General features: G+C 35.3%; 3 protein-coding genes across 3 annotated transcripts; 1 reads left to right on the top strand and 2 right to left on the bottom strand.

Annotated features, from left to right (window-relative positions):
* Positions 1–5,376: 5,376 nt before the first annotated feature.
* Positions 5,377–8,892, bottom strand: LOC115228605. The gene has a single exon (XM_029799162.1). It carries the CDS (start codon positions 8,890–8,892, stop codon positions 5,377–5,379), a length of 3,516 nt encoding a protein of 1,171 aa, XP_029655022.1.
* Positions 8,893–10,444: 1,552 nt separating this feature from the next.
* LOC115228604 (alpha-1,6-mannosyl-glycoprotein 2-beta-N-acetylglucosaminyltransferase-like) lies at positions 10,445–11,623 on the top strand. Its single transcript, XM_029799161.1, has 2 exons — positions 10,445–10,567; positions 10,598–11,623. The coding sequence occupies exons 1-2, from the start codon at positions 10,445–10,447 to the stop codon at positions 11,621–11,623; spliced, it is 1,149 nt and encodes a 382-aa protein (XP_029655021.1).
* A 2,874-nt stretch (positions 11,624–14,497) lies between these two features.
* LOC115228603 (condensin complex subunit 3-like) lies at positions 14,498–15,543 on the bottom strand. The gene is made up of 3 exons (XM_029799160.2): positions 15,249–15,543; positions 14,734–15,215; positions 14,498–14,703 (listed from the first exon to the last, which is right to left on the bottom strand). Exons 2-3 carry the CDS (start codon positions 14,951–14,953, stop codon positions 14,498–14,500), a joined length of 426 nt encoding a protein of 141 aa, XP_029655020.1. The 5' UTR covers positions 14,954–15,215; positions 15,249–15,543.
* Between the last annotated feature and the right edge of the window lie 513 nt (positions 15,544–16,056).

Here is a 16,056-nt window from a genome sequence, read left to right as displayed (position 1 = left end):
ATAGACTCACGATCTTATGGAGGCACGCTTCTATAGAGTGACCATAAAGCTGTTATCTCTCGATTTAAACTTTATCTAAGTCAAAACGTATAAAAAAAGAAACACCAAGAAACATTCTTCTGGAAGACCGGGAGTGGAAAGCTTACTTGCAAACGATGCCACGCGCAATATATTCAGTAAAAAAAGTCGACGAATTTCTCTCAAAATTGAATTTCGAATACCCAGCTGATGATCGATGGAATTTTATCTCTAACGGAATTAAGAACATCACACGGTTATTGCTAAAAGATTTTTCTAGAAAGCCAAAAACTATTCGTTTATATGATAAGAAAATTCACGTTCTATCCAGAACACAGAAAAATCTTAGACTTCGTATAAAGAATTCAAAGCATATGGACGTTAAAATAGAACTAAAATACAAGAGGAATTCCATTTTACGAGATATAAAGAGAAAAGTACGCCTGCATCAAAGAACACTTGAACAGTATGCCAAAGAAGTTGAACAGCTCAGTTATGGCCAAAAAATGTTCAGAGCTATTCGATTGCTAAACAGAACGGACAGGCCCAAAGAATTAATTCTACACGATGACTATAGAAAGAGGATGTTTGATAAAAAAGAGATGGCCGACAGAATTGCTACTCACTTCAAGTCCCTCTTCAGAAATGACGATGAACACATATTGGAAATCCTAGAAGTTTAACTGTTCCAATTACTATCACTGAGATGCAAACTGCTCTGCGGAATTTGAACAATTATAGGAGTCCGAGTATTGATAGTATTAATGGAGAACTTTAAAATACTCACCAAACTCACTCGCTCATCAGTTATGCGACATACTAAACGGCCAGTTGGACAAGGAGTCGTAATTCGTGTACAGAAACCAAAGAAGCCGGTTGCACCGGCAGAAAATCTCCGAACTATAATTCTCTTAACATCTTTACGAAAACTACTGTCGTTGATTGCCCTTTATAGAATATCTCCTACCGTAAACAAATTCTTGTCTGTGGGACAATGTGGGTTCAGAAGAGGGAGGTTTACGGCAGATATTGTTGAAATTGATGGCTAAGGTAATAGAAGCGACGATATTGACAGGTAAATATTAAAGTGAAAATGTTTATATCCCATGAATTTTAAAAATTTTTAGAGAGGGACTGCTTTTTCCATAAACAACCGTATGTGGGATGTTCAAGGATAGGGAGAAGAGAAAATTTATTCATGTATGCCAAGGAAAGACGGACAAAAAACATCGTTTATCAACACGAGCTAGAGTAGGGTCATATCAAACCAGGTCGTTTAATATATTTACTTAAACTCATAATTGCTTGATGAAACAGGCCCTCAGAAGAAGCCAGGTCGCGGTGAGCGAAGCGAAATACCGAGCTAGTATTAAATAAAACAGAAATTTATGGAAGATTAAACTGACATAACAATTTCCCATTAGGAGCAAAAAATTAAACTCTAGTTACAAGTGACACTAGATTTCAGATTTGAAAAGCTCGTTTTATAACATCAGGATATGTCAGAGCTAAGGAATCATCACAAAATGAAATATCTCAAAAAGAGTATTTTAAGTAAATAATAAGAATTAGGTGTCTGTTAATTATGGCAACAATGAAATAGCGAGCACGCGAATTAAATTACGATAACTCTAAACAATTATTTTAATTTAAATTACAAAATTTATAAAAAAAATTTTATTATTACCAATATTTGAGACTGTGTCTATCTTTTTTCAGAAACATAAATTTTTTTTTAAATCAAGAAAAGTGTCCTAGCTATATTTTGACTGAAAACAAGATTAGAGAGCATGGTCGTTAATATTAGCGTGGTATCAATAGTATGTCTCACTCTGAAACTTAACAAAAAATGTAAACCAATGTGGAAACGACACAGTTCAATATTAAAAAACGTCAAGCAAATTGCTCTGAAGGATACTTATCCTGACTTTGATTATTAAAACAGGTGACACAGTTTTTGAGACGCGAAATGGTCACTCAAATAAGTAAATAATTTACCCAACATTTACTCTTGTTGCACATTTTAGTAATTAGGATAAGAAACTGGATAAGAAATTTTTGGTCAACTCTTTGATATCTTCAGTGAAAGGGCAAGAAATAAACTAACGTGGTAATAAAATTAATTTGAAAAAAATACTTTAAAATTAAAAAAATCTAACTCGGCAGCTCGCTTTGCTCACCGCGACCTAGCTCCTACGGATGGTCTGTTTCGTTTAAAGCAAGTTGAATTGGAGAAATTTCACAAATACGATATGCTTGCAACCGAACTGTCAATTTTCTGTAAAGCAAAAGTAAAGATTATTGTCCTGACATATGATGGAGTTGTCTCAAAGTTCTTTAAAAGTCATATGGATAAGTTATTCATTGAAGAAGGAACTAGGACATACATTCTATTGGGTATGCTAAAGAGGACGCTGGAGAGCAGAGGTTTCCAAGCTTTTCTTTACACGCCTCCCTTAGAAAAAATATACAATTTTCCGCCTCCCTTTACATTCCATAATATAATAAAATTATTAATTTATGAAAAACAATTTTTAAAAGAAACAGTTAGTGACACAGTTAGTGACATAATCTTGGCGCAAAGTTTTTTTTGAAATCTTGGTGTCATTGAAGAGAGTGCTACTCTTAGCTTATTAGTCACTACTAAACGAGTTGGATATTTAGAATTCATGGCAGCTAGTGCAGAAAATTTAGCTTCGCATAAATATGAGGTAGTAAATGGCAACAAAACTTTCATTGCTTTATTTGACAAAATTTCATATTAAAATAATGAGCAAAATGCTTCAACAAACAATCCAAATGTTCAGCAAATATGTCTTTGTTTGCTTTAATGTTCACTATGGCACAGAAGGTATTTAAAAGTGGAAACATGTCATAGATATTTTTTGTATATAATACCAATTTTTTCATAAATGCTTTTATTGTGTTCTTTTGAGCGAATAAATGTAGTTGTGGTCGCTGCATTGATTTATTCAATATACTCAATTTCCAAAAATATCAACCAAATAGGCAAATTTGACAATAAACGTCATCATCCCTGAACAATTTTGCATCTTCAATATCATTTTCATTAAGAAAATCTGCAACTTGATCTTTGAGTTCAAACACCCTTCGAATCACTTTTGCACGAGATAGCAAGCGCGCCTCACAATAGTATAAAAGCGATGTACATTTTAAATCAATATCTTCACACAGCTTTGCAAAAAGCTTAGCTTTTAAAGGACTATGTTTTATGTAGCTTATAACTTTTGTAATTTGCGCAAAAATATCGTTCAGTTCCGGACTCATATCCTTTGAGACAAGTGCTGATCTGTGCAGCATGCAGTGCGTCCAGATAATTTCTGGTGCTCTTTTTTTACAAGAGCTTGAAGACCAGATTTATGTCCTGACATTGACTGTGCTCCGTTTGTACAAAGTCCAACACAATTGATCCATTCTATGTTGTTTTCTTCAAAAAACAGTTTCAATTATATTAAAAATTTCATTGGCTGTGGTCCTTCCAGGAAATGATTTGCAGAATAATAAATCTTCTATTTACATATGCAATTAAATGTGCATTTTTATTTATGTCAGCTCTCTTATCAACTTGTATAGCAAATTTACAGTTACGTAGTCGAGAAACCAGCTGATCACTAAGATCTTCAGATGTCATCAATTCTTCTAGCGACTGTGTTATCAGCAAGCGGTATTTGCTGTAATTGTTTTGGCATAAGATTCGCCAAACATTGCTTCAGCCATATCGATAGCTGCTGGCAAAACTAGAGTTTCTCCGATATTGTGCGGTTTCTTACATTTTGCAATCCTCTAAGAAACTTTGTACGATGCTAGTAAAGCATTTTAAGAGACAGAAACAAGTTTTTTTAACGATTTCGTTTGGTTATCAAACTCTTCTAATTTTCTTTTAAAAATTCTTCAGACTTATGTACATATTTAGAATGTATGGACATACAGACTGATTGATCCGGAAATATTGTTTCCAGTTTTATCAACAACAAAATTTCCAGACACCTTTTGAGAACAAGGGTTTCAAATTTACACTTTTTCACAAATTTCTAGATCTAAAATCTTAATAATAAAATGGTATGGTGTGTGTCTGTCTGTCTGTCTGTGCACACCCACATTCAAATTGTTACAAACCAGATCAAATTGTCAAAACCTTCCCTTTTGTAGTTATTCGATAATGAGGCACAATAAAAGGTTGATATCCTCTAAGAACCTTCCTGTCAAAAAATTTTAATAAGAAAGAATATCCTCGATGATGAGGTCCCCCAAAACCTTCAAGTCAATTTTCTGCGTTTTTGTTAAAATGAACAACAAGAAAGTCCTCGACTCACATGATGTGGTCCCCCAAAACCTTCAAGCCAAAAAATTAAAAAAAATTATTTTCTGCGTTTTTGTTAAAATGAACAACAAGAAAGTCCTCGACTCACATGATGTGGTCCCCCAAAACCTTCAAGCCAAAAAATTAAAAAAAATTATTTTCTGCGTTTTTGTTAAAATGAACAACAAGAAAGTCCTCGACTCACATGATGTGGTCCCCCAAAACCTTCAAGCTAAAAAATTAAAAAAAATTATTTTCTGCGTTTTTGTTAAAATGACCAACAAGAAAGTCCTCGACTCACATGATGTGGTCCCCCAAAACCTTCAAGCCAAAAAATTAAAAAAATTATTTTCTGCGTTTTTGTTAAAATGAACAACAAGAAAGTCCTCGACTCACATGATGTGGTCCCCCAAAACCTTCAAGCCAAAAAATTAAAAAAAATATTTTCTGCGTTTTTGTTAAAATGAACGACAAGAAAGTCCTCGACTCACATGATGAGGTCCTCCACAACCTTCAAGCCTCGTGAGGCCATTAATTAGCTTAGCTATCTTTTTTCGATGACATAAATTCTTTTTTGTTAAATTTTCGTTAAAAAAATAAAATAAAAGCTCTAATTGTTATCGACCATGAATAGACTGTGCAATTATCAGATTTTGAAAACCACTAAAAAGGAAAAAGCAAAAATTATTAGAGATTTACATAATTGATTCTTTTTAACTGCCGAAACTGACAAATTCGATTATGCTACTGTTTAGATTTCTTAAAAGATAGAGGCAAATAAAATTTAAATTAGTCATGTAAATTTCAATTTGCCTATATTTAAATCTCCTTGATTTAACAGGCTTTAATTTTTTTCCTTATAATACTACAAAGATGAAGCTGATTATCATTTTCTTTACCGAAACAGACAAGTTCGATTATGCTAAAGTTTCAATTCCTTTAAACATAGAGGCAATTAAGTATAATGGCTTTGATTGGATAATACACTTTACATTTTTTTTTAATAAGAATAATCAATCATAAAGTCAAATTAAAAATTAATTGATATTCTCTCTTCTCTTAGGGGAACTACTCCGTTGACCGGTCATGTCTTGACACCTCTCCTCTTCGTATTGCAGTAAGAAAGCAGACTCCTCTGGCAAGTCAACTGACACTCCCAGTTCTTCTCCTCTAGCGATAAGACTATCCGTTTCCTTCTCAATTTGGTAGTTGTCGACCTTCATGCCATGTTTGTATTCAACGACCATGCTCTCCAGGGTTTTCTTGATTGTCACTGATTGAATGTACGCCTTAGTCGGGACCTCTATATTCAACTTTTTCATGTAGGACTTATAGAACTTGGTCACTACCCCATCCCATGTCAATACGACAGGGACTATCGTGACTTTTGCCTTGTGAATCTGTGCCAATTCTCCAGCAAGTAGATCATACTTGTGGAGTTTCTCTACTTCGACTTGCTTTAACCTGTCCTGGGATGTGACCCCGACTTCGATTATCGTTATCTCATTTTTCATTTTATCAAGCACGAAAATGTCTGGCTTGTTGTTTTTAACTTCAATGTCGGTCTGCAACGTCATGTCTACTCGTATTTCAACACGACTATTTTCCACGACCGACTGGACTGAGTGTGCTTTCAATTTCTTGCATTTCTTTATTCCGTACTGACGACAGACGTGTAGATGTATGCATCTGACAATTTCATTGTGTCTTCGCATGTATGACCCGTGAAGCATTCTGCTACATCGAGTAGCTAGGTGATCCACGGTTTTTCTTGCCGAGCCGCAATGGTTACAATTAGGCTTTGCCTCTCCGAAAAACAAATTGCGATCCTGGGCCAAGCAATATAGTGCCTCGGCCTTTGGGCCATTGTTCCCATTGGCTAGCCATACATTGGACTCCACGATATCAGCACTCGGTTCCTGAATGCATTTAAACAGCGTTGAATGTATCATCTTAGATTTAATGGTGTCCATTAGTCTTTTCTTCTGGCACTCCTTAATAAGGTTTACATCCAATTTTGATTGGTCTTCCAGATTGTACTTGAGAGCGAGAAATCTTGCAATCGTGGTCATATGTGTTTTCTTTTCTCTTAAGACCCGCAAGATTCCTGCTCTTCTGAGGCACAACGAGGCTTTTCTTTCAAGGTCGGAGAGAAATTGGAGCAGGATGCATTCGCTCTTATTGGAAATTGAGATTAAGCCTCTTCCAAAACCATTTCTGCCGAGATATAATCTTTCTTTATTAGCGGGCTTCAGATGGATTCGTAAAGTAGTTAGAATGCGACGAATTACCAGATCAATGGCATCAAACTCACTCGGTTCAATGTCGATCAATCCGATATAGTAGTTGTAGAGAGAGAGTGCATATTCGTTTATCGCTTTAAAGAGGTTTACTGCACTTAACTTTGTTTTTGCAAGACTCTCGATTCTCTCTTTCACGTTTCGAGCAATTGTTTTCATTACCTCGATTTTCTTGACATCACTTCCTCTATCCTCCAAGACTCCCAGGTATCGATACCCAGCACACCCATCCAGACATTTTGTATCTTTCACATAGTCCAGGTTAGTCGCAGACTTTTCCGAGTTCCTCTTGAGGCCAACGGCATCAAAATATTCATCGACATCTTCCATCATTTTTAGAACGGTGTCTTCTTTCTCAGCAATTATTTTCAGGTCGTCAATAAACAACAAATGGTTTGTTGAATATGAAACCGTGAACGGGTCATTTTGACCTATACGCACCTTCGGGAACTTCATATTCAAGCTCCTACTTAACGGATCCATTACCAGAGTGAAGAGTTGTGGAGAGAGTGAGTCTCCTTGTAAGATTCCTCTTTCCAATTTTACAGTTCCAATTCTCTTATTGTTAAGTGTCAAAATGACATTCCAATTTTTGATTAAAGTTTTCACAAAATTTGTGATCCAATTCGGAATTCCAGACTGATCAAGCACTTGACATAAGAATTCATGATTGACAGAATCAAATGCCTTTCTGACATCGATCCACGTTGCAAATAAGTTATTTCCATACTCACTATTGACACACTGGTTTATTAGTGCTTGTTCCTTTGCGCCTTGGCATTGCCTTCTAGCTCCCAGCTGATTATCCGAGATAAGGTTAAACGCTTCGATATAGTCTGTAAGCTTTGTATTCACACATTTAGTGACAAGTTTGTACAATATAGGCATGCAGGTAATCGGCCTTAAGTCATTTGGGGAATGGCACTTTTCATTTTTTGGAATGAGGTATGTTACTCCTGTGTAAAACCACTCAGCAGGGGAATAGCCTCCGTTCACAATTTTAAGGATCTCATCGCACAAATGGCCATGAAGAGCTTCGAACTTTTTGATAAAAAATCCATAAACTCCGTCACAACCCGCGGCTTTCCAATTGGGTACACACTGGATAACATTCTTGATAAAATCAGTTTTCACGTCACTTGGAAGCTGTTCAGCTCCAGTAATATGCTTACCAACAATAGCTTTAGGAGCACGGTTCTCCTCTTTCTTCCATACGCCCTTCCAGAAAGATAGACACTTATCTTCTGGGACTTGACAATCAGAATCTTTGTTTTCACAGTTCAGTCTTCGATAGAATCTTCTCCTGTTTAGTTCAAAACAGAAATTATCTTGTCTAAACGACTTTCTGGAGCGATAGGTTGAGATTTTTTTCTCCATAATTTTGACTCTATCTTCAATAAGACTAGATACGCGTGCCAGCTCTCCCTTTCTGGATTTTTTGTATCCAAACGAGCATAAAATGTTCAGTGTCTTCTCTTTTTCGTCTTTAGATTGCTGGCCATTAAACTTATTAACGAAAGTTAGATTTTCTCTAAGTTTGGAAATCTTTCTTTCCGTATCCTCAAGCCATGTGCTTTTTGTTAGGGGTTGCCTCGTAATGTTTTCATATGAGCATTGCCCGGCATAAATTATATCCGTGATTTCATTTATGCTTGCAGGCGGAGAAGATAATATATAGTTCGAAATCACTGCATTAATTGCGACAAGAACATCAGTCTTTAGCAATTTATACGGAATCTTCTTTGTGGGCATTCTCGCATTTCGTGGGATTGATTTAAGTTCCTGAATTTGGAGATTAAACTCTTCCTTGCATTTACCATAAATGGAGATTTCTGTCTTTGGCAATAAGTAATCTGAGGTATCCACATTATTTCGACTGCCACAGCCATTAGAGCAGGGCTTTACATTCAGTAAGTTTTTCACATCAGAGACACTCTTTTGAGTGAGAAAGCGGACGTTGAAACATTCGGCAATAAGTCTCCATCCTCCACGAGGAATTCTGCCAAATCGTCTCTTCGCTGACTCCACAACACCAGTAATCCATTTGACTTTGTCGTTAGAGTGTTCCTCACCGATCACCGATTTAAGAGGGATTAGATGGGGTGAGACATGTTCGGTAGGGGAGTTTCCACAAATTTCATGGGGATCATGTAGCCCCGAAGACTTGCTTCTTACCAATAGTTGTTGGTTATCTCTAATATCTTTTGTAAGAGAGCCCTCAGGATTTGCTTGCAGACTGGTGAAAACAGACATACACGACACCACAAGAAATTGTCTTATAATAATATACACTTTACATAAATTTCACTAAATAAATTTACGTAGAAAATTTAATATAAATTACTGATTCGCGTTTACAAAATCATAAGAATGTCCTATAAAGAGAGATCTGAGAATGTTAACAAACAAGAGAATATGAACCATATAACAAAAAAAGAGAAACGAGGGAAGATGTGCTTAAATGGTGAGGGAACTTAGACAACAGCTGAACAAGGTCAGGACTGCTGTTAGACTCAACTACGGGTAATAGAATTATGCATTCTAGGTTAATTGTTTGGGATGAATGTACGATGGCTCATAAAGGCGCATTCAAGCAGTTGACCGAACATATAGAGATATCAAGAATTGTAGCGACCATTTGTTTGGGGGAGCATTAGTTGTATTGGCAGGTGATTTTAGACAGACGCTGCCAATTATTCAAAGAGGGACGCCTGCGGATGAATTGAATGCCTGCCTCAAATCGTCATATTTGTGGACACACGTGAAAAAGGTAAGCTTAGATGTAAATGTACATGCACATTTACAAGGCGTTAATAGCATATTCCCACAAATCCTTCTAGATATTGGAAATGGGGCAATCACTTCAGAAATGCACGACCAGAAAATTAGGCTACCGGAAGAATTATGTATTTTCGTAGAAACAGCAGAAGAATTATTGAATGCCGTCTATTCCGAACTATCTGAACACTACGTGAATTTCGACTGGCTGCGTGAACGAGCTATATTAGCTCCACTTAATGATGAGGTACTTAATATAAATTTAGATTTATTAATGAAAATCCCTGGCAGAGAAAGAATATATAAATCGGTCGACGTTATTATGGACCATGAAAGGGCCTGCGATAGATTTAAGAGACTACAATTTCCGCTGAAGATAAGTTTTGCTATGACAATAAACAAGGCCCAGGGACAGTCTTTAAAGGTAGTAGGCTTATTTTTAGAGAACGAGTGCTTTTCACATGGCCAGCTGTATGTGGGGTGCTCAAGGGTAGGTAGAAGAGAAATTTATTTATATTTGCCAAGGATGGACGGACTGCAAACATCGTTTATCCACAGGCCTTAGAATAAGGTTATATCAAAGCAGGTCGCATTTATATATCTACATAAATTTATAGTTATTTAAGGAAACTGCGAGCGTAGCGAGCAGGGCCTCCGCAGGAGCTAGCTCGCAGTGAGCGAAGCGAACTGCTGAGCTAGTTAGAAATAATTTTTGTTGCTTAAAATCGAAATTATTTTTTAAAAATTCAATTATTCAAAATCGATAAATCTATTAATTATTATTAATCTCCATTGTAAAATAAAATTTATGGCATACAACAGCTCAAACAAAAATTACGACAACCATATCGAGCTCCAGCTTGTTTTGAAAGATTTATATTTGAATAAATCAAACCATTTAAAAAGCACATATTATCAACATATATTTGAGATTTTTTTGAGACGGATATAAATTCAGTTTATTTAATTTATATTAATATAAACATCAAAATATTAATAGTATTTTTTAATTATAATCATAGAATCTATGACTTTGCGTTTTGTTAGTAGATTATACTATTTAATTGTATTTTTATTTGTAATTGTCCTTACTATTATCTGGATGAAGAGTTCGAGGCCAAGCATTGATCTAGCTGAAAGACTACCAAATGTTCTGTGTTATACTAAACAACCTTTTTAGAATGGAGTAAATGAACCTTTTGATATTGATTCAGAAGGTGAGGATTTATTTAAAAATGGAAATTTCCCTTCTTTTTTGGCACACGATACTTTTGTTATTTTGATTCAAGTTCACGATAGACTTCATTATTTGAAATACCTTATTGATTCTCTAAACCAAGTGATTGGAATAGAGAAAAGTCTGGTAATTTTTTCTTTCGACACAAAAAATCTTAACATACTAAATTATATCAATCAATCTACGAAATTTAACTATATCAACATATTTTTTCCTTGTGCAATAAATCCAACGGAAAATTATATTCAAGCCTTGAAAAAAAGTTCCTTAATTAGCATTAAACATCATTGGTCTTGGAAGATATCATACGTGATGGAGTCATTGAGACTGAAGTCCTCATTTATCGGATATGTTTTATTGTTAGAAGAGGATTACATAGTTTCTCCCGATATTCTAGTTTTTATGAAATCTTTAATAGAAAAAGTCGAAAATAAGAACGAAGACCATTTTCTAGTTCTGGGAACATTTAAGTATCATGAAGATGTCTATCCTTACGGATATGGAATTGACAGTTTTGAGGAAAATCTTGGACTGGCTCTGTCTTATACGACTTTTCAAACCTTGGTTAAATATTCAAAAAGTTTTTGTGAATACGATGACTATAATTGGGATTTTTCCCTGATTAATCTAAGTGAAAGGGTGTTACCCAACCGATTCAAGATCTATAGAAGTATATTTACTCGCGTACAACATATTGGGAATTGTGGCGTTCATGCGAAATCGACAAACTGCGAATCTCTGGGAAAAATTAAACAATTATTCTCGCTTTGGAGTAATCTAAACCACAAAGACGGGATTTCCGACATCAAAGTCGTTTTTAATGAATATAATCTTTATAAATATCGAAATACTGGTGGATATGGAGGATGGAGTGGGTATAATCCTCATCTCTGCATGAAATATTTTAAAATTTCAACACTCATTAGTTCGACAAGGGAGAGTACATGTTTAGAATTAGAACATTTATAAACTTGGTTTTTTTGTTTTTATTTTATTTATTTAACCACATTCCCCCCTAAAATTGGGAGGAATGCGGCACGAAGAAAACCGACAGACCTTTTAAGGTCACATCATAAGTTAAGGAGGGAGTTAATTTTATAAGATCTTGTTATGGCGGTGAGATTTTTGCAATCCAGGACGACGTGCGTTACTGTGTGTCGACGTCCTTATCCAGTTTGTTTTGATAGTCGGGGAGTAAAGGGTGATCCCCACAGCGAAATCTTGCAAGTTCGACCCGATCTTTTCAGCTGAATTTATTTTTGGGGGATGATTGTTGACAACATTGTTTGCGGTTAGTGCGTTCAAGAAGTATCTAGTTATTAGTTCTTTTATTTTCGATGGTTTTTTGTTGGGGAATGAGATTAGGATACGGAAGAAGTAGAGTGCTGGTGTGTTTTTGATGTTCCTGTCAAAGGTTGGTGTTGTCATGAGATTGTAACTCGGGAAGGGTGGAGTAAATTAGCTTATGAGATCTCCAAGGGTTGGGCAAAAATAACCTAACCTAAATTTCTATCATATTTTTTTTGGGAAATTAACCAATTCCTCGTCTATTTACCTTTTATTGTCTTTAATCAATGTTGCAAATCAAAATAAACAACATATGATAAAAATCTTAAAATAAATCAAGTAGTTTCTCAATTTAACTCAAAAAATATTGATTTCAAATAAAAAATTTTATCCAGAAATTTCACTTATAACACTTCAAACAACAAATTACAAGATTTTCTACTTCATAAAATTGAACTACCTAGTAACTGAAGCAAAGAATGGAATTATGAATAACTAAAACCCAAAAAATCTTAAGAAAAATCAGCTAACAAAGACTCTCACATTGAACAGTTACGAACGACTGAGAATTGAGATTTTCAGAGTTTTCCTCAGTGACCAATTTACTCATAAAGATATCAAGGTTATTCTTAAATATAGTAAGGTACTTCATATTCTTTCTGTTATTTACAATCTTAAAACATTAGCTTTATAAAAATCATACTAAATATACTTTTTCTGTCAAAACACGAATACTCTTCAAATCAGAAAGAGAAACTCCATTCAATTTAATTTCCTTGAGTATACAAAGTAGCTCCAAATCACATGAATTTTCTAACAATTCGTTAAAGAGTCTAAGAGCAAGGTTCCCATGCAGGGAACTAAACTGCACAAAAATTATTAAATAAAAATACAATTTTCGATTCTGAACCATCTTCTTCTCGGGACGATATCAAACGAGTCATAAAGCGGATAGCCGCTCCAACATCAACATGCACGTGATATTTCAATAAGTTTCTCACCACTGGAATGAGCACTTCCTCAATAATTATCTGATTATCACTAAAGTATAAATCAAACAAAAGTAATTCTCATTTAGAAATATTACTAGGACAGGTAAGCGTAGATTGGGAAGAAATTGCCAAGAAATGCATTATTAATACTCGTAGCATTCGAAGGATCAAAATAATAGTTAAACAATTTCAAGACAACTTCAGACGACTGAACATATCCACTAAGCAACAACTTCATCAGTCGGAGTGGAATCAACTCCCTCATTTCATGAGACTATTGGCATATTAGTAAAACACAAAACCTCTTCAGGCGACTCCCAAATCCCAATAAAAAGCGACAAAACAGCATCACGAGTCAATGACTCATTCTCAACTTTCCTGGCAACATCAGAACATTCCTCAAAATCAATCGTTCGTCGACTCTCAAATACACCGAATCCATAACGTAAGATAATATCAGAAATGGCAAAAATGGCAATAGTCCTCACTTCATCGAAATCAATTTGAATTGCCTTAAGAAAGAGTGAGTAATAGCGTTGTGCGATTGAATGGTGATTTAGGCAGCAAAGAACCAAACACGATAATGCCAACGACCTTACAGTAGGGTCTGTATTTTGTAAAGAAGGCAGAATCTGCCGAAATTGTTAGAAATAGCATAAATCAACCAAATTATCGAGCAGGGAATGAACGGTTGAAATCGGACTATTCAATTTGTGACAAATACGACCAAATTGACTCAGTATAGTCAAAGACCGCTTCAAAACTTCAACAGTATCAGATTCATTAGTCTGTAAATAAAAAACAATCAAAAACGTCAATTTCTATAACTTCCGGTTCCATGTGGCTTTCCAACTCTTCGATCTTCTGATCCAACTCGGTAAGGCGTTGGAATACAACAATTGCTTTGTCATTTTCACGCTTTTCTCTAAGATTCCAGAGCTCATCATTAAGTTCCATTCTTTCCACTTTCAATTTTCCAATCTAACAATAAGCAAACAAAAACCAACAGAAAATTTCAAATCCCGAAGGTTTTGGGGGTCAATCTCTTGGAAAAATTTTTCAGGAGTCCCATTCTTGCTTCTAATCTCTGAGATTGCCTCAATTATGGCGTCTTCCCTGCTAGCAGGCTCATTTGAGAAAAGAGAGCAATATATTTTAACAACGTCACCCAAGGAATAAAACACTTTTTCATCAATCATCAATTTGAGCAGAAAACTCTTCACTTCTCGACTAATTGAATCTTTAATAAACCATATATACTTCCAAATATCATCAGTCAAGTCAAAATACGTAAAAATCGTTAATAACCTCGACAAGATAAACTCCCGTCTTAAAATCTGTTCCATGTCATCATTACCCCACGACTCCACAACCCTGAAATTGACCACTTCTACGTAAACCCGCGTATATAGGTGATAAAATCCAGCACATTAGGCAGTATTGTCTCCAAGTAGTCGGAATGCCCATTTACTGTAAGAAAAGAAATCAGACAATTCCAATAAACAGCAACTTCGGGAGAAAGCTCATTATGCTCAATCAAATGTCTTTTAATGTCAGTTTTTATTCAAAACCCAGAATTTTGAAAGAATTTAAGAAAACGTTGGTCCACAAAGTCCTCAGTTTTGTCTTTAAAAATAAGTTTGACAGCCTTTTCAACGAGTTCAAGATCACTTTCGACATCAAAATGCTCCAAAAGACTGATCACGTCACCTCCGACATAACCAAGCCATCCAGAAACAAGCATTTTCGAACAAGCAGTTCTAACCGACTCTTCAATGTGAAAATAAATTGAAAATAAACCACAGTTATCGACAAGTCCATAGCGAAGTAAATCCAGTCTTTGTTGAATAGAAAGAGTAGACATTTCAACTCTGCTACCAATAATACTGAATGCTGCTCTTCTCACTACGTTATTTGTGTCAAAAGTTCTTTCAAGAATAAATGGAAGAGTCCCAGGGACGATTGCGACTGACTCGAGGACAGTGAGACGAACTGAGTAATTTGGATCATGTTGAATCATGTAAAGAAAGGCTTGGATTAAATGGGTTACTACCCTCAATTACTGGACACTTTGAATCTGTGGGATCTTGGAGACGGTTTAGCGACCGAACGGCCTCAATTCGTACGTGAGGCTTTACGTCTCTTACTCTGTCCATCATTGTCTTGTGGATAAGTTCGACTATCTTGAAGTCGAGTTCTGTTTCATCTGGGAAAGAATTCAAGATCTTGTTTATGATTTGACAGCAGTGAAGTCGGACATTAAATTTTTTATCCCCATTATTCTAGAAAATAATTATTTACTAAATAAATAATACTTGGAAGCAAAAATCCATTAGGTGGGACAAAAATCTATTTTGAATGAAAATTTTTTTAGTTTTCGGCTTTTTTTCTTTCATAGAAATCGCAAATCTGACAACAAGTTCAATAATATTTTGACAGGACAGACTATGGTGAGGTGCTAACAAAATATGGCGCAACAGATTATCCATTGTTTCAATAAATTGAGAGTAATTTTCCTTTATTTAAATTAAAAATATGTACGTTTTTATATATCGTAATTAGCCTTTCTACTAGGCTCGAACAAGAAGCCATCTCGGCCTGACAGTCATCTATTATTTTATGAAATTCTTCAGTGTAGTCAATTTCTTCCATAATTATCTGAATTAGTGTAAATTTGAAGTAAATACTTTAAAATGTACGCACACAAAGATATCTAAAATTGCGGCAAAACTATATTTATTCAGATTAATAAATAGAATATATCTTCAAAAATTTTAGATAGTAAAAATGAAATTAAAAGATGTTTATTATCAAATTTATAGTTACATGTTTTCACGCGGTCGTTTTGTTGGAGTAGTTAGTTAGTTAATAGCACTTCCGCGTTGCTATAAGCACGTAAGTGCCTAAGGTTTCGCTCATGCTGTACTCTAAACTATCCTCCCAGTCAATCTTTTCCATCCAGCCTTGTTCCTTGCTCTTTTGCGAATGTCGTCACCGGTTTTGAATCGGTCATTAATTCTCGCGTAATCATCCCTCAGGCAGGGAGGAAGCGTGCGTCTCGGCCGACCCCGAAATCTAATTCCGTGATTAGAGAAGTATTCTTCTATGATTTGATGGCAAGGA

This window comes from Octopus sinensis, unplaced genomic scaffold (genome assembly GCF_006345805.1).
Source record: "Octopus sinensis unplaced genomic scaffold, ASM634580v1 Contig10832, whole genome shotgun sequence".
NCBI classification, from domain to species: domain Eukaryota; kingdom Metazoa; phylum Mollusca; class Cephalopoda; order Octopoda; family Octopodidae; genus Octopus; species Octopus sinensis.
Note: the sequence above shows the minus strand (reverse complement) of the source record. Positions and strands in the feature narration are given on the sequence as shown.